The sequence below is a fragment of the Bactrocera tryoni genome, chromosome 3 (assembly GCF_016617805.1).
Source record: "Bactrocera tryoni isolate S06 chromosome 3, CSIRO_BtryS06_freeze2, whole genome shotgun sequence".
In the NCBI taxonomy this organism is placed as follows: domain Eukaryota; kingdom Metazoa; phylum Arthropoda; class Insecta; order Diptera; family Tephritidae; genus Bactrocera; species Bactrocera tryoni.
Window position 1 is genome coordinate 2040582 of NC_052501.1, and position 24500 is coordinate 2065081.

Here is a 24500-nt window from a genome sequence, read left to right on the forward strand (position 1 = left end):
ACCGGCCAACGAGCTAAAACACTCGTTCGACATGCTTTTGGACCGCGCAAAAATCTGTATTGAAGCAGAAGGAGACTACTTTGAATGTTTGAAAAAACCATTTGTTCTGATTTTGTTTAAAGTCCTGTTAACTATTGAAACGAAAAAACCATATTGCTTTTGCCTACGCTGTCTTTTTATGACGCATTTTTGTAATTTCTACAAAAACAAGCTAATTAAGGGAACGATAAATCATAATGAAAAGATAGTTACGATAAGTAAGGAATTTAAAATTTTCTTGATAAAAATTTTATGCAATCCCAGTGATTTTTCTTTTTTCTTGGGAGCCGTGTGCTCAAATCCCTATACACGATTGTCAGGATCTAACAGACTCTTTGAATATACTATAAAAATAAAGGCTTTACAACAAATATTAGGCAATCGAAAACATTTACTAAAAGCATTTTAATAGTTAACTGAATATTTTTTTGTTTTTCTTTCAACAAGATAGGCAATACTATTTTCGCTAAAAGTAAAAAAATTCATATAGACATAATGAAAAATGAAATAGCTAAAATTTACTCTTCAATGTTGTTGCATTCGTGATTTGTATTATTAACTTGATTTTGTACTGTTTTGTAGTTAGAGCCCACCAGCACTATTATTTTCATGAACACAGCTGTAAATATACATATACATATATTTATATAAATAAACACAATTCCGCCCAAATACGCTTTCTTGCTCTGGTCATCATCAGGCATGCTTACTAGAGTGATTAAGGTTTGGCTAGTGGAAGCTATTGAATAAATGATTTTTTTTATAGAAATTACACTAGTTCAGGATAAAAATTAGTTAGATAATCAATAAGCTCATTAGATGTTCAATGTATTAATGAATGCATAGAAAGTTTTGGTAAGAATTTCGATCGGAGTAACTCTGTGAAAACGTAACAGAAATTTTGAACTAGTATTATAATTATTTTAAAAACATTTCCCGAAAAAAGCACACAGACTGTGTTCGGCATACATGACAAAATCTTTACCAACTGATTAACATTGACCCGGATTGGTCCATATAAACTGCGCGCGCATACGAATAAATAAAAAATATCTTTCTAGATTGGTACAACCCTTTTTGTGTTCATGTTCGGAACTGTTTGTTTACGAAGCCTAAGGTTTGTGTGTCATTTTTTTATGGAGCAAGTTTGCTTGAAATTTTCTGTTCCAAACCAAATCTCGGCTATTGATATGGATATTGCAGAAGAGTTTTTGGAGAATCTACTTTATCACGAACACAAGTATTTGAGCGGCACAAAGCATTCAGTGAACGTCGTGAAAATTTGCCACATGCGAGTCCTCTATCTAACTCTATTAATGAGGATAACATCAAAAAGTTAAAGAAACAATACTTGAAAACCGTCAAGTTGGCGTCAGGGAGATAGCATAGGATCTCAACATCTCTTATTGATCGACTTAACATATTGGGACATCCTTGCCGAGGCTTATAACAAGACTATGGAAAATTCAATTAAGTTGATATGCTTCTTACCACAGGAGCCTATTTTTGAGGTGATAAAAAATTGTATTAAAATACGTGAATATGCCAAATTGGAACTAAACTAAAACAAATCCCAGATTCAACAGTTTGGGGCATCAATGATATTGTTTATTCCTGTGAAAGGTCATTCGATGCCATTATGAATGGAACTCGATTTCTTTTGCATGGCCACCACTGCCAGTTCATCAATCGTCGCTGGCTTGTTGGCATAGACCATAGACTTAACGTATGAACCACATATTGTCCAAGTCCATATCATCCCATTCGGGCCAAAAATATTCGGTTATCATTGAGTGGTAGCGTTTCCCATTCACAGTAACGTGCCGGTCTTGATCACCACGGAAGAAGTACGGCCCAATGACGCAACCGGTCCATAAACCCCACCAAACCGTAATTTTTTTGAGATGCAATGGTGACTCATGGCGTACATGTGCATTGCTGCCTGATCAATAACGCATATTTTGCTTATTGACAAAGCCATTCAGGATCATTTTCAAGTTGTTGCTCGGTCCAATTCACGAACATACGACGATACTGGTGGTCAAGCGGCTTCAGTTCTTGCGTCAATTTGATCTTGTAAGATTGTAGATCAAGAGCTCTCCCCAAAATTCGCCACAACGATGTCACAGAGATGGCCAACGCCTGAGAACGACGGACATTTCTTTGTCTCACTGACACGGGAACATTTCGTACTCTGCCTGTGGATTAAAATTTTTCCACTAGACGCTCAACTGTTGAACTGAGAGAACGATAACCATAAATTAGGCTCGTTGTTGGATCGTATATCTTTCCATGATGAAATGACAAACCTTACTGAATAGAAATGCCAAAAGAGCGGGAAAAATATGGCATCGTTTGCTGTCCGTATCGGTCTACTTTTGTAGCGTCCCTATTGAACAACCTGTTATATTTGGAGGCCAACACAAGCTCCTTTAACGATTCTTCGTGTACCGATCTAAACACTCCCATCTTGGCACGGTAATTTGTCTACATTGGAGAAGAATACTTTTGTATCACTCTGCACCACAGTAATGCACCTGCACACTTGCAAATTAAGCGAGTGCTTCAATTGGATGAAACACATAAGCATGTAATCTTCTAGTCTACAACTGCGTCTTAAGCAATCAATCAGCCAAGCTTTAAGAGACGAAACAAAAGAGTGTTTAACGTTGTAGTGAGAAATTTAATATTTACCCGTCGTGGTGCAATTGCCGCTGTCACAATTTAGGTTAATTTCGATGCACCAAAACAGATGAATGAAAACAAGAGGCACCAAGAAATATGAGCCGAGACGCCACAACGACAGCAGTGCAGTCGGTGCTCTTATTAGAGAGGTAAATATGCTTACAAGTGAAAATTTGTTTGTAATGGCTGATGTAATGGGTTTACTCCGCGTATATATGTACATATGTACATATGTTTGTGCGGAGGTACTTTAGTTTCAATTTGCCAACAATGAATGCACTTGACGATGTTTTGCACTGCACCCAATTGAAAGTTAATTTAGCAAAGCTAATTATTATTCAGTTCGTTTACAACAACATCAAAGTCGTAATGGAATTATATAGGAAATAGGAAATTATTAAAGAAATATAAGTTTGGGAAAATTAAATTAAAATGTGTGAATCCACATAGTCGGACGGTCACATTGGGTATTTCTGTGACTGTGTGTATATATGTAAAATGACATTATGAAATGGCAAGTGACTAATTTAATCAATGTTTGACATATCATTTACTTCTGAGAATATGCTATTATATATTTTTCCTGAAATCATCAGAGAGATCTCCCATAAACGAAATAATTATAATCATTATTCGCCCAACTTAAAGCCCGCACACACACAGAATCGTAATTATCATAGAAGAAAGGCAAAAGCAAAAACGATAAGTAAAGTTATGAACGAAATTGCCGTAGCTCGATTATTGCATGCAACAATAGTTGAAAACACTGCGAAATTACATATGGCACTTTCTTATACGTATGCGCTATTTCATAGGTACTTATAATAGGGTAACCCTTAATGCTCTTCGCAAAACATGAGCCAAAATTCGACGTAATAAAAAATATTTTTTTGATGGAATGTTAATTACATATTTTTGCGCGTATTCCAATTTTCAATTTTTTTACAAATCTCAATTATGTCTACAAATAAGTACAACCCTAATACCAATGCATTCACATATTTACACATTGTAAACTAGAGATGTTGGCGCAGTGCTTCTAAGCTCCCCGATGGGGCTGCCGTCACTTTTATAGCTTCCACTGTTTACCATCCGCATTACATGACTCAAACACTCTGTATATACATACAAACATACAAGTATGTACATTTATGGGGTACATGAATGCAGCTTTGTATTGCCCTCTATCAGCTTTTGGAGGAAGTGTTGTGATAAATTCCCACTCATGCGCAGACACTTATTCAAATGCGATGATGACACACACACACACGCACACACAAAAGCGTGCCTGAATGCAGTGCGCGCTTTTCCTCAACACTTATGTATGTGTGTACATGCATTCAAGTAATTGTTTCATCATTTTGCTTGTTACTTTCGTATTAATTTTTCCACAATTGCTTATTCCAGAAGTTAAGACTTTTTTGAAGCGAAATGTTGATTAAACACGTGTCTGGAAATGTGAATAGGTATGTATGAATTTGTGCATATGCGTTAGGGTGGTTCATTTTTTCATTGGCGTTACAAATAACTGACGTTTACACCTACACTTGGGGCTTCACTGAGCTTCAGCTCCAATTAGTGGTGCCTACGTGCATATGTAAATGTATGCGTACAACGGTATAAACATTTTCAAATGACAATGATTCGTTACATTTATTCATTTAAAATTTAAAGATTACATACAATCTCACAATGTAATTGGTAGCACTGGAGATATTCGACTGCAACGACATCTATTGACAAAATACGAAAAGACTTTTTCGACCACCCAATATATGGTAATAGTACATATAGAAATATTTCTGTCCAAACTTTTTAAAGTGTAAAACATTTTTCATGTTCGCAATGAAACGACAGCAATAAAAAGAAATATTGTTTTTGATTTCACTTTTTACGATGGGTAACACGAAAAAAAACATTTACGGATGTGGCAATCCACAATGCAACATATGTCTGGACACATGTTTTTGTACACGGTTGCAATAACAGCTGCGGCACATTATTACGTGTGACCGTTATTATTATTGCACAATTTGGCCTACGAAAAAAACATAATTAAACCAAACAGGTTTCCTATTAATTTTATGACAGAAAAAGTTCGGTATCTAAAGAAAGAGGTGCTGTTCCAAGTGTGAATGCTCACTATACGACTTACTAATTGCGCTTAGAATAACCGGAAATTATCAAAAAACTTCAAAATTATTCAAACTAAATGATATCGTTGTTGTTATAAAGGGTACCTAGTCCCCGTTGGGATGTCGTCGACGTCATCTAATGGAAGGCCCCAGAAACGTGCCGTTTCAGGGTTGGTGGGGCAAGCAAAGAGGTGGCCAGTGTCATGCGGAGACTTATTGCACGCAGGACATATGTCGGGGTCAATTCTAGATAAGTAGAAGTTTAACCTGCTACAGTATCCAGAACGAAGCTGTGCAAGGATCACTCTCGTTGCTTGTGGCAACTCGAGCTCGAGTTTTGTCAAACTTAATGATCCCACGTCGCGGTTCATCGCCTATATTATGCATTGCGAAAGCTGTCCATTGACGACATCGGACCCTCGAGCATATTCGTACCATGAATAAGATTCCACATAGAATCTGTCAACAGTTTGGAAGGAAACTAAAACACATAACCCAAATACGGAGACCTTGGCCAAGAATATCGAAACTAAGGGACAATCAAACAATACCTTCCTTTCATAGTGCCGTATTGTCACTTTATCTTAATTCAGTATTGCCTGACATTTCAAAATGAATGGGCTTTACTCTGAATTTTTCATTTTTCAGCTAAGTATTTTGATCGCGAAGTTCCAATAAGATCTCAAATCATTCAATCCTCATTCGCATTTTCACAAATCTTACACTCATCCGGTATTAGATTAGGATTATATTGGTGCCTCACAAAGAATTGTTCCATAAAAATGTGTGAGAAAGCAAAAATTTGAGCAACTTTCGAAAAGGCTGTAATAAATGATTTTGATATATTCATACACATACGAAATAACCTAAAAATAGTAGTAGTACTAATATCGGTACGTACGTGTATATATCCTCGGATGCGCGTTCGTAAATCCTTTAAAAAAACCATATTCATTGTAATGGACGTCATAATTCAAACTTAATCACAGCAATTGGTATTGTAAAAATTATTTTTAGCTTTAAACGTAATAAACACAGCACTTTGAACATAATTGTATGGTTTAACTATAGCTTTTCGGGATTTTTTTAAATTTTTAGTTTTGGTTAGTAAATTGTTTTATATTTTCTAAACCGAATAAAAAAATATTTAAATGAAAAAAATTATTTGACTTGATTTTACAGCACAGATAGTAATTTTCTTGTTTGTGCGTAAATTGTATACACTGACCACTTGACGTTTTTCAACGTCTTCCGCAACGCGAATTTTCGCCAATCGCAAGTGTTGCTGTCGCCTCAATTGATAAACTGTACAGTAACGTACGTGCTAAGAGGTAAAACTACTACAAATGACGTATTTGAACACTTCATTATTTTGATTTGACCATAAAGTTGTAATAAGAATTGTCCAAAGCAAATACTAAACGGCAAATTACGCGCAACAATGATTCCGCCAGCTTCGAAAAAATACACAAAACGAAGTGTGAAAACGCTTACGAAGCGCAAATTGTAATAATGGCGTGGGCAGACGCCCAAAATAATACTCGAATGTACTGAAATATTGAAATTCGGTGGCGAAAGTACGAACAACATATTGAAAGAAAAAGCAAAAAAAGAAAACAAAAATATTGAGAAAAACCCAATTGACAAATTTAAAAGCGCAGAAAAGGCGAAATTAAGGAAAATAAAACGTAAACAAATTTATTGACGTTCGTAAAGTGTCGATTTGGTAGGAAACATTTTCGGGCGACATTGAGTCTTAAAGCTATACGCGTACTTCGCGGACAAATTGGCGAATTCACCAGCCAAAAAGAAGAAAACAAATAAAAATAATAACACAAAAAAAAAGACATTGGAAAGGCGAACATGTGGACGTGATTAAAATAGAAAAATTATAATAAAAATCAAACGCGACAAATATCGAGCGCATTGAATACTACACACCTAAAAATGTCTATAATTTTTGTCATATTAAAAATAAGATTTTCTTTCTACAAATGGAGTCTAATACTAACACATATATAAAGGCAAGCCACAAAAGTGCGGAAAGAAACCATGCAACTCATTACACTCTCGAAGGATTATTCGGCTGAGAGACCATAGTTGGTCCCAATGCATAGATCGCATGCACTTTTTAACTTTCATTTCATTTATTTTATTATTTTTCCATGGTTTTAAAAAACAGAAGCTTGTTAGTACACAGAAGACCATTGGCACATTTTTCATCTCTTGAGAACACCAAAATACAAACCTGAAAGAAAACAGAAAAATTGTATTTTTAGTACGCAAATAAAAATTATTATTAAGTTAAATTTCAAAGATAAAAAACAAGAAAAAACTTTAATTTTGGCATCTATCATACCATTCAAATTTGCATTTCTTATAACGGAAAGTACCAGATAAGAGAGGGCGGTGCTACTTTTTTTTGTTTTGTTGGTACACTCTTCATATGAACGTATGTGAAGTTTCATTTCGATCTGTCAATTCATTCTTTGTTTACAAGCCATTTAGCGTTGCCGTGTCACAGTATTTTTTTACAATGGAAAAAATTTAATATCGTGCAGTGAAATAATTCTTATTTTTGAAAAGTGTAGTACCAAAAGAAATTCACGAATTAATGTTAAAAGTGTATAATTATTGTTCTCTCACAATTAGAACAGTAGAAAGATGGGTTTCTGAATTTAAACGTGGTCGTACAAGCCTTGAAAAAATCATAACCCAAATACAGGATATAGTTTTGGAAGATCGTCGATTGACTGAGAGAGATTTAGTATTTTAAGTGAAATTTTGGGTTTTAGAAAGCTCTATGCACAATGGGTGCCGCATTCGTTAACAATGGAACAAAAACAAATTCGAATGCGACTTTCTCATCAACATTTGCAGCGTTTTAAAAAGGATAAAGTGGATTTTGTGCGTCGATTCTTTACTATGGATGAGACTTGGGTCTATCACCATGATCCTGAATCAAAACAAGAGGCTAAAAAGTGGTGTGAACTTGGTTGTTCGGCTTCGAAACGAGTTCGTGTTCGGAAATCAGTCAAGAAGGTTATGGGATCTTTTTGGGATGCGAGAGGAATTTTGATTGTGGATTACTTGCAAACTGGCCAAACAATTAATTTTGAATATTATTGCAACCTTTTGGACCAGTTGAAGTAAAAAATTCTTGTAAAATGACCCGGTTTGCTGAAGAAAAAAATCCTTTTTCATCAGGACAATGCACCGTGTCACAAGAGCATTTTGACAATGGCTAAAATCCATGAATTAAAGTTCGAATTGTTGAAGCAGCCACTGTATTCACCAGATTTGGCCCCTAGCGACTTCCAGAATTCAAAAAATGTATGCGTGGCAAACGCTTTTCATCAAATGAAGAGGTCATAACGGCTGTTGGAGAGTATTTTGCAGACCTTCCGGCTTCTCACTTCAGGGATGGGATCCACAGATTGGAGGATCGTTGGAGCAAGTGTATAAATGTTCAGCGAGATTATATTGAATAATAAAGTATGTTTTGAATCATAAAATTGTGTTTTTTTATCAAACGACAAAACTTATTGAATAACCTGGTATATAAAAAGATTATTATATTGGTTTTGAGCGGTCAGTTTGTTTTGCAGATGTAAGCCATAGTTGCTCGATCTGAACAATTTATTCGGAAATTGTACCGTTGACTTGGGCAATAATCCATCGCAAGTTTTGCGAAGATAGATAGTCAAATAAAGAAGTTTCCATACAAAGATTTGGTTTTGATCGGTCCGCTTGTGGGGAAGCTATATTCTGTGGTGCTCCAATATCGGCGGTACCAACAAACGAGCAGCTTTTGGGGAATAAAAGGACTGACGACAATAATTTGATACCTATTTACTAACGGTTTGTGCATAGTTTTCTATTTCAAGTTAAGTTTTAATCGAAGTATCTACATTTGTTTCAGGTATGTAAGTAGGAAAAATGTTTCTTTGTTTCCCAAGCGAACATTTTGGCGGATTTTACATTGTGCTACAATAAAGCTTCCTCTTCTTACTTTGTTTGTTATAGTTTACTTTGCGAAATGAAATCAAACTGAAAATACAAAACAAGAATTACAAAGAAAAATATCACAAAAACTCAAGGCTTTCACTCATATTTTTATGGAATTGTCTGTAGTCCAATTCAAGCGAAGGGTTTAAAATTTTATAATCTCGAAAGTGCCACAAAATTTCCCAACAACAAATAAAAAACGATAAAAGTCGCCTCAAACTATTAACAGCAACCTGACCGCACTAACTCTAACCGTAACAGTGAGTTAGTAGAGAACGTTAACGTAACGGTAACAGTATACAAGTAATCATATAATGTTGCATAAATTAAGTTTTTGTTTACTGACTTCACGTGGTTGTTGCTGTTGTTTTTTCTTTTTATTCGTATCTTCCACCGGCTGTGGGTTGTGTTGCAACGTTTATATGAGACGAGCACTGGTTTTTTGAGACGCCTGAAGCGTTTGATGAGCATTGTTACATGTGATGGGATCTTTTTAGAGGAGAATAGGTAAGCAGAGTAGAATGTTGGTCAATATGGATGGGAAAATGTTGCCCAACGCTAATGCACTCGCATACTCGTAATTCAGTTGTTTCAAGCGAAACAGTGGAGCTGGGGTACATACATAAGTTTTGTAGATGTCTGCTGATAAGTTAACGTGTTTTTTTGTGATAACCGAGCGATTCGTTCTCAACTAATATCGACTTTGTCGACGAAATAATAGCATTGCAATTCTTATGGGAATTAATGAAAATCTGGGAAGCAGTTACGCTAGAGCCTCTTCAATTTCTACTTTCAATGTCAGTCATAACATGATTTGATATAATTGCAATTACCATTGTTTTGTCAAAATAAACCAAGTACTGAAAGTACTGACAAGAAGAGCACCAATTAACTGGGTGCGAATAGGGTATATCTCAGGACTAATTTTATGAGTAATGCTCGAAAAGATGTGGAAACTAACAGAAGGTTTCGAGACCGGAGCATACCCTTGTAGAACCTCCAGAGGTTATCTAGTAACCGTTGCCTAGAGCATACTAAAATTATGGAGGGAACATTTCTCCAACCTGCTGAATGGCAGTGAAAGCATAACACCAGGAGAAGGCGAACCCGATTCGCAATTCAATTACCTGTCTGAAGAACAACAAAGCGGGGGGGTCGATGTATTGGCGGCCGAGCTATTCAAACACGGCGGCGAAGAACTGATGAGTAGCATGCATGAGCTTCTTTGTAAAATATGGTCGGACGAATACGCTATGCCCAATCCACCAAAAGGAAGACCCCACAATCTGCGCCAACTACCGTGGAATAAGCCTCCTTAACATCGCGTATTAGGTTCTATTGAGCGTATTGTGTAAAATATTAAAGCACACCGTCAATAAACTGATTGGACCTTATCAGTGTGGCTTTAGACTGGCAAATCAACAACTGACTAGATGGTGCGCATGGTGAATGCGCCAAATCTTGGAAAAGACTAGTGAAAGAGAACCAACACTCACCACCTCCGTCGATTTCAAAGCTGCCTTTGGCAGCACGAAAAGGAGCTGCCTTTATGCCGCGATGTCGGAATTTGGTATCCCCGCAAAACTAATACGGCGGTGAAAACTGGCGTTGAGCAACACCAAAAGTTCAGTCAGGATCGGGAAGGATCTCCGGGCCGTTCGATACCAAACGAGGGTTCAGACAAGGCGACTCTCTTTCGTGTGACTTCTTCAACCTTCTTCTGGAGAAAATAATTTGAGCTGCAGAACTAAACCGACAAGGTACAATCTTCTATAAGAGTGTACAGCTGCTGGCGTATGCTGATGATAATGACATCATAACAACCGCGCCGTTATGGGGTCTGGTGGTGAACGAGGACAAGACGAAATATATCCTGTCATCAAACAAACAGTCTTCGCACTCGCGACTAGACACCCACGACACTGTTGATAGTCATGACTTCAAAGTTGGATATTATTTCGTCTATCTTGGAACCAGCATCAACACCAACAACAACAAAAACAAAACTCTATAAGTCACTCATTATTCCCGTCCTGCTATACAGTGCAGAGGCACCGACGATGACAACATCTGATGAGTCGACATTGCGAGTTTTCGAGATAAAAGTTCAGCAAAGGATTTATGGTCCTTTGCGTGTTGGCCACGGCGAATATCACATTCGATGGAACGATGAGCTGTATGAGATATACGACGACATTGACATAGTTCAACGAATTAAAAGACAGTGGTTACGCCGGCTAGATCATGTCGTCCGAATGGACGAAAACACTCCAGCTCTGAAAGTACTTGTATTCGACGCAGTACTCGCCAGGGAAAACAGAGGAAGGGGAAGACCTCCACTCCGTTGGAAGGACCAGGTGGAGAAGGACCTGGCTTCGCTTGGAATCTCCAATTGGCACCACCTTGCGAAAACAAAAAACGACTAGCGCGCTGTAATCGCGTAAGCGGTTTCTACGCCAGTAAAGATGAGGAAGATGAAAACGTTACCGCCACAGTTACCGAACCAAAACCCTTCGTTATTATGATTTCCCAATATACTGATGTTGTTGAAGCGGCAGAAAAAATTTCTATGATAATTTCGAGGAATAGTGCCGAGTTGACAGTATTTGGGCGGATAAAAATCCGTTCCGGTTGCTTAGACCCGACTGTTGTGGGAATGGAGATTCCAACATACTCGTCATACCTGGATATTCGGATAACAGAAACCATCAACCAACCAGTAATAAAAATCTTTCTTGGCTTTCTCCAACACACATACATACATACATATATTTAAATGTAGGTGCATATGTCATGGAAATGTGTGACAAGCGAAGTTATTTGAGTGCAAGAGGTGTTATCTATCAAGCGCAAGCCAAAGCGCGGTGAAAAGTGCAAGCAACGATCTAAATATTCCGAGAATGTGCCCAATTCCACTGCGCTAGTTGTTGTTGGCATGTCGTAAGTAATACGCATGTACATGCGCGTGTATGTTAGTGTGCACCCATTGCCTACTTGCGATGAGCTTATTTTGCACGTTGGCATGCAAGGTGTCCGAATCGGCAGAGAATAAATTTAAAACCAAAACATGTCTACACAAACACTACACACACACACAAGTACACGTGAATTGATTACTCGTAAATATTTGGCAGTACAAAGCAATAAACTAGCAATAAAGCCGAAAAGGAGGCGAAAACGATGTGTGTGCATTTTGCTTAATCTATTAATGGCGCTTACTTTTTATCTTTTTCGCTGCGGCCGCGAACGAGTTTTTCATCACTATCGCACAACGCTTAATAAAGCGAAACTTTTCTTCAAAATGGACGCGTTGCACTAGTCGAAAATATTATGAACACGATTCGGCTCAATCGCGAAATTGCACGCGTGGGCGTATGAACACCCGGCTGCCGCTGTAGCGGCGCGTAGACGCGTTCTGTGACAACAGTTGACCATGAACTTTGCGCATTTTTATTTCCCGATAGGAGCTCGCGTTCGGCGCTCTCCGAATCAAATGCATTTTCGTACTTTTCATTGCTTCACAAGTGACACACTTCACCGTGGGCCGTAATGCGGAATGCACGCAGCACTTGCGTTTGTATGGGTGTGGACGCATGCATGTAGTTGTAAGTGTGTTCGCGTTGATTTTTAAGGTATTCTACTAAGAGTTTACGACCGTACGGCGCTATGCGTCATCAGGAGCGCTTCAGGAGGCGATCAAACACACGCACGCACACGGATTCTCACGTAGAAAGACAACAACGATTATCATAACAACAACAACACCAACACGTATGCATGTGTGTCACTTTGGTGAATAATTTCTTGCAGATAGCAGCAACACCACCAAATAATAAAGCTAAATAGTAGACACAACTTTCACGACGACGAAGATGACGGCAACAACAACTGCGCTCGCACTACAAATATTAACCGCAAAGCGAGCGTCCAGCCGATATGTGGCTGCAATGTTTCAAGATTTCGTACCGATTGAAGGCCCAATATGTACGCTGCAAGTACCGCCAACCGACGACCGGCTTCGAACGCTTCACGAGGCCAACTAAATTCCAAGTCAACAACAAAAAGTCTGAGTAATGCTAACAGTCACACAATCGTGCTCGCGTGTACCTCCAAGCAGAGTTTACCACAGCACACCAGTGGACAAACGCTTACCTCGTACACATATCTCCAGCGGAAGAATGAAAATACCAACAAAGACAAAGACAAAGCAGACATTGTGAAACGAGGAAAGCAAGAAAGAGCAGTGAAAACTAGCAAACAGCCAAAAACAACAAATTTAGACTCTGAGCACGTCTTCCAGCCAAGCTGAGATACAAGCGCACGAGAAACAATAGTGCCGTCACTCAGGCAGAGAAGAGCTCCAAAGCAAGACGTGCACTGTTTCGGTATGCCAGAGGAGTACGAGAGCAAATAACAAAGTTAAAGGTATTTTACGTATGCAGACGCTCGCAAGTGTCTTAAGCCACAATGTGATAAGCCATTGTTTTTGTGGTAGCCCTTACGCTGCTGCATTAAGGGATATTTATAGATAAAGAAAGACAGCATGATTGCGGTAGAGAAGTGAATGGGTTTATATTTAAAGGCATCGGAATTTTGAGTGCCGCATTAAAATAAAAACGATTCTAAAGTGGAATGTCATATTTTAAGAGCCTGCTTAAATAAGGACTAAAAAATAAAATTTGTTATATTTTTTTTGAGGTTTGCACAGGTCTTACAAATAGGTACTATATGTTGAAAACTCGAAAAATTGGTAGTTTTAATAGTACTCTCGACAGAAAATCTCTTTGGTTCCACTTTCAGTAAAGTTCGGGAGCAATAATCTTGCTTTGGCAAACAGAGTTCTTTCAAAAATCTTTCTTAAAATACTGCATTCCAATGGGATAAAATAAAGACGTCATGAAAATTCAGAACTTCCTGGTGAGGACGTTACGGTTTCTTTTCTTAAGCTCTCACCGTTGCCGTGACAAACAACATTATTATAAACGGCACATTTAAGATGACATAGAGTATTAATATTAATTTTTCTTTTTTATTTCTGTTACAAAATAGCCGCATTATTTAACCCACCAATAATAATATTAACTCTTAGCACCTGCAACTACGTCGGCGATACGCTCTAAGCTTTCAGAATATAGGGGCATGAAGTTTTATTGCCGGTTTATTGTACTTTCACAGCGCTCTCAAGGAATTTCTTCAGAATGCTGATGAAACTGCGGACGCGTGCCACAAGAGAAGTAATGATTGCATGGCGTTGCATTCCGATGGGTCAAAAGAGCCTACACTTGAGACATACCCAGTAGAGATATGTAGCTACGCCAAGTAAAAGTAAAGCCTGCGAATACAGTGACAGTAAAGTTTTCAAGTAATAAAGCGAAAGTTGAGAACAAATTGGATGTGGAATTTAATGCTTTGCCCTAACGGAAAAAAATTATAATTTCTGTATTGCGGATGCATACCCCCAGCAATACTTCATTAGGGATAATCCCAAACTATTTTAGAGAACCCAAAAATTTTGTAATTTTATAAGTTATTCTAACACCTACGACCGAGAGCTATGTATGTCGCCTCTACAGGATCTGATGAACAAATAATGGATCGCGAAACCATTATTAATTTATGAAAACCTCAATATTCCACCAGGGTTACACGAGGTAGATGATGTGTAAGTGCTTTTATTATTATTTTTTATTGTTACAGTTGTATTTGTTAATATTTTTTATCATAGTTGTAGTTTGTCATACCGCAAGTAATTCTCGGAAAACAACCGCTAGTTGGTACCACTGTATACGTACGTGTGTGTGTGTGGGCATGGAGGCCCACTGGAGCCTCTACTGCAGCCAGAGTGCCACTAAGCTTCCATGTGTCTTGGTGTGTGTGTGTGTGTTTGAGTGTTCGCTGCACAAAGCCACGAACGAGTTATTGTACGAGCATAAACTTTAATCATTCATCACGCGACTGAATGGTTAATTCTACGCTGTTGTTATTGTTGTTGTAATGTTGCAGTTGCATTTTCCATGCTCAAACAGCAGAACACACATCGGTTCAAAGTGATACAGCAAATGTACAAGTATGTACATACATTTTATTTGTCTACTTGTGGATATGCCAATTAAAAGAGCTCATAGAAATTTATAAAGATGTCATAAACGATGATATTCACGACCCACATAAATATCAGCTTGTTTTCGTTTTTCTACCGCCCTTTTCCTCAACAGAAACTGTCAGCGCAATTAAAATAAACCACTTGGATAACTTCCAAATTAATAAACGCTTCGTGGAAAACGCCACGAACTACAAATTTGGATATTATTGGAACTTTGTATTAATAGATACGGATGTCACTAGAATGGAACAGTTTCGTATATAAACACGAGATTACATTAGGTAAAAAATTCATATTTCCGAAACTATTCCACGGTTCAACTTCAAAATTTCGGGAAATATTGGGTAGTCGAAAAAATCTTTTCGTATTTTCTCAATAGCTGTCGTTGCAGTCGTATATCTCCAGTGCTATCAATCACATTGTGTGATACCATATAGTGTTGGAAGAGTGAGATTTTAAGCTTCATTTAACCAAAAAATTAAATTCGGGGAAGTTGAAAAAAAGTTACACGGAAAAATGACGAAAAGTGGTCGGCCAAAATGGTACCTACATATTTGGTATTTGGAAATACGAAAAGACTACACTACATTTGTTTACACTTTTACATAAAAAGTCTCTCGCATACCTAAATGTAAACTTAAGCTCTCCTAAAGAACGTACTTACTCTGTTCTATAACCGCCTGAGAGCAGGAATGCCAGTAACTGACCAACATTTTTTCACCAACCGATAAAATGTACAAAAATGAAAAAAGCCCTCTAAGCCGATTTAGAACTGTACCGCCATTCCGCCGTTTGACAGGCGTTTTTACTTTCATTTGAATTGTGTGAAAAATTCGAAAACGAAATAAAGAAGCTTCGAGCTTCACTTCGCACACCTCAGTGTATGTGCTTGTTGCAACGGGTGCAATAACTTAGGAGGGCAGCGCACCATACTATTAATTCTACCCTCATTAGCGTAAAGCCTGCGAGAAGCCATATGTGGTTTGACTTGTAGGTGATGACAGCAGGCAATTCTTCGCTAATCGACATGTGTGGGGGAAAAGGCGGGCAGCCAGAAGGTGGAAGCAATGTTGCCAATGCACCACTAAGCCGGTCTGAATGAGGTTAATCATGGCAGTTCAGGGGGAGTTCCTTCAACTCTTGTGGCGCACACAAATGAATTATTTGTTTTTTAGAGAAAATTTCGCAAGTAAAAGTGAAAGAGCCGCCTATGCGGCTAATTGAGAATTTTAATGAAAAGAAATGCAACAAAAATCATTTAAGCCAAACACACACTATTACATACTTGCATACACATGTAATTGCATAAACATTTAAGCGCGTGTTTTTTGCTCATATTTCTTTATGCTGTGGAAATTAAAAAAAAAATAGCAAAATTTATGAAATGCTGCCGCAGCAGACCAAAGAAATCAAGCTTCATGCAAAATTAATTACACTCATGGCGGTTTTTAAAGAGACAAGCCAAAAGAAAAACACTTACAACACCAACGCGCAGTTGCAATTCGAGTGACAAGCGCCATTTTATTTTATTATACCCAACGGCAACGTCTTTTCTGGGGATTCTCCAATTGATTTAAAAGCGCCAAGGCGTCTGTGTGTCAGTGTAATGTAATGTACGCAAAAAAAAAACTGCATAGAATATCCCAGAGGACATCCTTGGAGAGTGCTTCTCCAAGACTTATGATCAAACAGGTGACTATAGCACCTTTTGACCTATAATTAATTAATATACGGGTAATTTCGGTTGAAGTTTTTCAAGTTAATTTACGCGCCATAGGCCTAATCAAATTCATAGAGGGTACAATAAACTAATGTTTTTCAAAAACCGTCCTTATAGTCCCATTTGCGTCAAATTCGACTTTATAACGATAGATGGCGATGGTCGAGCCATTGTCACCGCTGGTCATATACCATACCTTCGTAAGCTCAACACTGCAAACCGAATTATGTCGTTTCGATAAGAATTTTAGATTAGTCATATCATACCGAAGAACTGAAAAAATAAGGTAAAACCCCGAACTTGTAACTCCTAAACACACACCACAGAATATCCCGAAGAAATATGGCAATATTTTTTTGTTGAACAAAAATTACGAGCGCCCGCGTACTTTTGCTTCCTTACCTTTTTCGCAAAGAAATGAAATAAGTCTGAATTGAGAAAAAGTTGCGGTTGAAAGCAATTAAAGTATATTCATACTGTAGCAATGTACTTAATTGAAATGAAAATGATTATGCGATGCGATGCGATGATAAGAGGCAGTCATTATTACAATGGCTGCGATGTGACAGAGCTTGCAATAAAAATGTCCAATAACTGCAAAACGCGAATACCTGTAGCTTCGGCAGCAGGCGAATGTCACCAACTGAAATTTTACGATATTTTCTCATATACATACATACATATGTACATACATCAATATGCATGTATGTTTGTACGAATGTAGCTTCCATGAGCAGCCGACTGACACGGCACGAAGATAAGATATGAATGCAGAAAATGAAAACGAAAAACAAAATTAATTTAAAAATGCAAAAGAAAATCTTACAAAAGAGGAAACTTATTATTATTATTATTATTTTCAAATAGAAAATTTTCATTCATGTAATCGGCATCATATTGAGCAAAATAACTCGGATGCAAAGACAGTTTTCAAGATCTCTATGTAGGGCTTCATCGCTGAGACAGAATAGACTGGAACCGGCTTCAAAAAAGCTTCTAATTCATTTACTGCCAAAATATTTTATTTTATCTAAGACATTAGAGAGCATTCCGAAAGTAGAGTTTGGGCTAGTTTAAAGGTTTTCTACTGAGTGTTGCTGGTTCCACCAGACCAAACCAGCAGAGCTTGTGAATAAGTTTAAAAGTGTTTAGCTATGAGGGGCATGAGGGACTATGAGGGACCAGTTTATAGATAGTAATAGCTTAAGAATCAGGATTAGAAAACAGAAGTTCGTAATATTACTTACTTTGTTCAGTTCTTAAGTATGATATGAGTAATCAAAGAGAGATTGGGAAAGCTTTGAAAATACCCAAATCATGGTAGATCTTGTTGTTGCTGTTGTTACAGAGGCAGAAAACATTCATGAAGAAATTCGGGGGAATTTTGACGGATTCGTTCTGGTTACGTATGTAGATCCGACTGTCACATTATAGGTGGTGAGTCTTATTCTCATTATCGGCATGTTAATTCCGACCGGCCGGAGAATTTCGACGACTGCGTGTTTTTAACATCTGGGACATCAAATATTGGTCCAGAATTATTCAATTGTAGTTGTTATTCTAACGGGTACCCAGTTCCCGTTAGGATGGTAAGGGTTAGCCAAGTTGTCGTCAACGTCATCTTACGGAAGGCCCAAGAAACGTGCTAAGATTTCTGCTAAAGCATCCTAGCAGGAACAGCCTGGAGAGGAGTGCATTAAACTCCTTAACTGGAAGCATACGGGCCTCACTATGTAGGTGTTCGATAGGAGACATCAAGAGGTATCCTGTTGTAGTCCGGAGTGCAGTGTTCTGAAAAGTCTGAAGCTTCTTTATCTGCGTTACACTGCATCAAGGCTACCATATTGTTGCGGCGTAGTTGAGGACCGGCCGGCCGATTGCCATGTAAGTTGCCAACAACGTTTCTTTGTCCTTTCCTTATGTGCTGCCATCGAGCGACTTGAGAATTTTGTTGCGCCTTTGTACTTTGGCGATAATCGCGGTCGTATGAGGAGTGAATGAGCATAGACTATCAAAAGTTACACCTAAAGTCTTAGGATTAGACTGCAATATTGAGGTCAAGTCTGTACTTCTTCGTCCAGTTTGTAAATATGGTCGCTGTGGATTTGGTGGGGGAGAGTGTAGGATTCCGTGCAGAGAAGAAGCAATAAAGGTCGGAGACATAACCATTCACCTTTGAACACATGTCATCGAATCAGAGTTATTCAGTTGTGGTCTGTACTAAAAAATATCTTGAATAGTCAGTCAATTGTTTCGCTGTTCATTAAAAGGTTTCGACCAGTATTTTATATAAATCTCTTGGAAGATTGATACCGACCTAACGACATTTAAAATATGTATTTTTGAAATTCATATTGCGCCTGAATGCATGCTTTAAAACTTTTTAGATTGGTTTGTGAACAAAGTACATAAGAGAGAAATCCAAAGTTAGGAACAATAGTCATTAGACCTGCACAACATTCAAGGCTTTTTTTTCTAACTGAATAAGTTGGATTATTATAATGATATCTACGACGGTCCAAATAATAATGTGGATATGCGATCATCTAGTGGCAATGACCAATGCAGCAAGCAAGCAATCGAACGGTAACAAACAACACAAACCGATAAAGTCAACATGTTGAATGAAGAAATTATGCGCCAACAGCAATGGGAGCAAAGTGGCAACACAGAAAAAATCGGCGTGAATTGGATGAAAGCGGTGCAATTGCATTATGTTTTGTTGCATTTGTAGCAATCAAACCGTTGCAACGCGAATCGCTGCAACGGCAAATGCAATTGCAACAATAACAACGACAACACATTTCCGCGGTCAATAACTTGACTGCTGCTCAGCAAAACCGCGGGAAACACACACTAGCTCATACATATACAAATGTATGTTATATACAAGCATAAGTCATTTTAAAAGCTTATTCGTGCAGTTGTGTGTGTGGATGTAGCGATGTTGGCATCTTTCGATTAGCAAGTATTCGCATTCGGTATTTGGTGTGCGGAAATTTTGTTCCGTGCAACGGAGAGTTTGAACTCTTCGCATTCGTTAAAGTCAATATTCGCTCGTCGAGCCTTCAATGGAATGGCTAAAAGTCATCAACACCAGTGCTTTTGAGACAGATGTGTGCAGGCGCCTCTTTAAAGCTGAAGCACAAAGAGCATCTGCAGCTAATTGCTTGGCACGTCGCGTTGCAACTTGCTGCCTACAATTGCGAATAGTTGCGGTGATTAGGCCGCCCCTGCTGGCGCTGTCATCACCATTTTCCCTGCCGCAGCCGGCACTGTTGATGCTCTTGTTTTTTTCCGGCCTTGCCGTGACTGCGCTTTGATTCTGCCTCTGCCAAGCAAGTGCAAAAAACGAAGCAACAGCTGAGGATTCAAGCTGATCACTTGCAGCTTCCAACGGTGCTTTTTGCGGCAATTTTGTGTTGCACGTTGTCGAAACCACACAGTACAGATATAGATACCCGATTACATATATAATTAGAGAGGACAACACAGGTGGGAAGGAAATCACAAACACTGAAAAATTCACACTGGTTCTGGTTATATATGTATTTAGTTGATCTGAATTTTAATATGATTTTTCAAATTGTTATTCTATATTATTAAAAAAGTATATATAGTTCAATAATTTCAATTTAGCAATAAAACTATTTAACCACCTGATCAAATATAACCGGGACTGACAAAATACTATAAAATTACATTTTCTGTATTTTAATGGAAACCTCCTGCTTTTAAGCCAACTCAGCATGCCAATGTCGGTTTCTCACATAAGGAGAGTTGCGATGACTTTCAGACCTTCACTGAATGCCTTGTGCTACTCAAATACTTGCATAGGCGATAAAGTAGACTCTCTAAAACAACACGGACAAACGTTTCGCGTCATAAACAAAAACTAAATGACGTATTGAGGTCCAACAAAAAAGGTTGTATTAACCTATTTTTGTCGATTTTTTTTACACACGAAGTTTAACTGAACCAGTTTGAGTCAAATTTGTTCAGATGGACATACTTTCGGGGCGAACGCTTTTGTGACACAGAGTTAACACAATAAGTGGTTAAGTGGTGCTATAGCAACTATTTATAGGAATTTTTCATTGCACCTGCTGTGTGTATGCATGTATGAATGTTAATCAGTTCAAAGCAATTTGTTGAAAATGTAACAACTTAAAGCTTAATTCATAACTAGGAACCGCTGCAATGAAATTCGTCACGAAATTCAAAATTAAACCGAAGTCAAAAATTTCTTAACCAAACTGTTAAAGTGAATTTGTAAAAAGTAAAAAAAAGAGACAACAACAATTAGTCACCCTGTATTATATTGCGGCACAATGAAATAGCAAGTTGCAACTTGTTGCTGCTTGTCAACGACCAACATTTATGACTTCGTCCCAATTTCCAATGTTGCAAGAACCCGCATTTGCATGTAATGAGACCGGATTACTGAGGATGTACCCCGCAACCGTATGTGCTAAATATTTTTATACATTACAGTTTGAATACGAGTACATAGTATGAAACCTGTAACCATAGCAGCGGAAAGACTTCGCCATAATCCAAATATGGATGAGTATACACTTATTTATGTACATATACATACATATACCTACATTCGCACAAATGTGGGTATTTACCAAAACCTGATCTAATTGACTGAAACCGCTTCAGTTCGTTTTTTTTTTTTTTTCCTTTAGCATGTCGCTAAATAAGAAGTACTGGAGATATACTCATGCGTAGAGGGTATACAAACGCCCCTGTGATCATGACAACTGGAGCTACTGATTTGCAAAATCCAATCACATACTTATACACACACGTACATTTTGGAAGCCGAAATCATTAAACGAGGTAAACCAGCCGGCCAGTAACAGTCGCACCGCGGCAGGCATTGACCGCTGAAAGAATATCGGTTTTGATCAGACCTCAGCGGAGTGAAGTGAAACATGTAAAACAAAATTCAATGAGTAAAATAAAAACAACCATGGAAAAACAAAAACTTAAAAAATCTCTTGTCGCGGCTAAAGTGCTCAGCATGCAAACAAAAAAGGAAGAACAAGCAGCAGCTCTCTTACTCAGCAGCAACAATCGGCCAACCTACTCTCGGTCATTATCATTCTTGATAAAAAATTAAAAACTGGTTTTAATAATCGCTAAATTGAAATTGTGGAAGATTTTTACGGAATTCTGCGAAATTTTTCAAAAACTTTCATTGACTGCTTTGCTTTCGCGTGTTGGCGAATGTTATCAAGTAATCACAGGGATAAAACGATTTGAATTTGATTGTAAGTGTATATGTATGTATATACATATGTACATACATCTGATGAGCAAATGAAATGAGCTTAACATATTGGCTGTTGACCTAAAGGAATTGAAAATATTTAATCGACTAACTTCTTTTTTATATAATACAAATTAGAAATCCAGAGCAGACAATTACTGACAAATTTTGAAGCTGCGAAATTCTCATAGCAGACTATCAAACAATAATATTTTTTATTTATAAGATTTATATTTATTGATATCCGTTTATTAAAAGATTAGGAAGCAATTTAAAAACGTGTATCAATATGAAATTTTAAAGAACCCTTGCCTTGAAAGTTAATTCAACGAATTAGGAATTTTATCCGGCCTGGGTTTGTCAACTCAACAATATTTCATGGTGGTTTTAAATTGCTAATCCAAGAGCAAAAACAAAATATTTACAATCAGCATTTTCCTACGCTATTTGAATAAAATTGATATAAACGAATTTTTAAAGTTAATTGCAAAAATTTCAATTCGCTATAAAAATACGCACACAACTCATATATTTTCGAGTATGTTTCCATATTTCAATATGAATTTTGGGCAAAGTTGATTATATTAGGCAATAAATTATCTTCTATTTAAACTAAAAAAGATTAAGAAAAGTCAAGTTTGAACATATTTTTTAACAACATAAAGTAAAATTTTTTTGGTCAAAAAAACTTTTTTTAATTTTTAAAATTTTACCCTATTTTTTGGAATTTTAGTTTACCTAAAGGATAAATTATTAAAAAATATGAATCTCTTTGAATTTTTTGTTTCCGATAGAAATTGCGACCTGCATCCTGCCCGCCATTCGACAAATGAACATGCGAGATGCATCGGGTAATTGCTTCCCAAAGCAGAATATCAAAGATTTGTTATCCAAAAAATTATTTCTTTCCCTCCCAAAAAAATCGATTTTTTGAAGCCTCTAAAGCAGGCTCCCCCCTTAAGAACAAAGGTGCAAAAACGCTAATAAGCAATATACGTATGCGTACATAAGTACATACATACATACATATGTATGGATGTATACATCGTAATCGGTAAGACGGCAAAGAAAATCAACATAACCCGGTCCGTATCTGATAGGGTTGGTATTATGGATGGAGAAACAAAACTGTTGATAGTGTCTGTGTTATCTTTACAAATTAAATATGTAAGGAAATTAAGTAAATAACTTAACTCTCTTTATTCACTTTCTTACCTGATAATATGAATCCGCCATGATATCAATCGACTTCGAATGATGTGAAAACGTTGCTTAGTGGATTATCTGTATTATATGCTTTCTTTCTTTTTTAAGTGTTGAAATTTGCTACAACTTGCAACACTAAAGCAATGAGAACACTGTTTATATAAACTGCGAAACAAAAGATTAAGTAAGATTAATAAACTGTTATGCACTTTCAGATATCAAAATTATTAATTTTACGGACACCGAAAACTTATTCAATTCGTTAATTATTTATTAATAGCTGTCAATATTTATAATTTATTTAACGTTCATGATTATGATATTTTAGGGTTAAGACAAAATAGTAAGCGATTGCGGAATTTCACAATCATTAAATTTTCATTTAAAACACATTGACTAGTTTATACGTTTCTTTCACAGGCCCGGTAAGAAGCTGAAATTAAAACAAAATATTTTTTCAAATTATTATATTTCAATTTGAAATTACAAAATATGCATGTTTATATAAAAAAAAATAGTTTAAGATTTGTTTTATTCATTTTAATTTAACAGCATACTAACATATAGTCTTCGTCAAGGTATCTAGTGATACAACTGCAAATGCGAGTTTCGGTAATTGATGCAAATTGCATTTGACTGAGGTTTTAATTGAAATGATGAAATATGCTATGCGATGGCAATAAAGACCATTGCAATAAGAGATGAAGCATGTATGTTCAATGGCCAATGGGATAAGCGTTTAAGTAATATATACATATACATATATAAATGTTTCCATATATATGTATACAACATTGGATATCCAATGCACGACTTTATTAAGAAATTGAAAAAACAAATAGCTAAATAGAAAACTTTGGTGCAATTGTAAAAAGTGCATGTAACGGTAAATTCATTTGTAATTATTTTTATTATTAATACTCAAGATTTAATTTCTACCAAATATACTACTCTAAACATTTGTTAAAATCGAAGCAACACGATGTAAACATCTTACACATTTTATTTTTGTTTATTATCTATGTACATATGTTTATTGGCAGGTATTGAAAGCATGTGCAATTTAGAATTACCTTTTGAACACTGTTATAACAAGACACCTGCAGTGTGTGGTTTTCACAAGTTATAAACTTCGCACCAAAAAATAGATATTGAATTGAATGCATAAATGGTACATTTAAGTTATTGCAAGTTTCACACAATTTTAATGACCATACATTCATCCAGGCTTCGTGCAGTACTGACAGTAAATGTATCCCTATTTTAGATGCAAATTACAGCCTATAAATTTATAGACTACCAGAATATTAAATTTTTTATTTT

General features: G+C 36.9%; 1 protein-coding gene across 5 annotated transcripts in view; it reads right to left on the bottom strand.

Annotated features, from left to right (window-relative positions):
* LOC120770954 (serine/threonine-protein kinase N) overlaps positions 1–24500 on the bottom strand; it is a 64916-nt gene that overhangs the window by 40194 nt on the left and 222 nt on the right. For 3 of the 5 annotated variants that reach the window (XM_040098675.1, XM_040098674.1, XM_040098673.1), the window contains exon 2: positions 23187–23342. In XM_040098675.1, coding sequence (XP_039954609.1) covers positions 23187–23207 — 21 coding nt within the window. In that variant the 5' untranslated portion in view covers positions 23208–23342. Of the gene's footprint in view, positions 1–5760; positions 5964–23186; positions 23343–24500 lie in introns of those variants that run through there. The other 2 variants (XM_040098672.1, XM_040098679.1) reach the window with 2 other exon arrangements.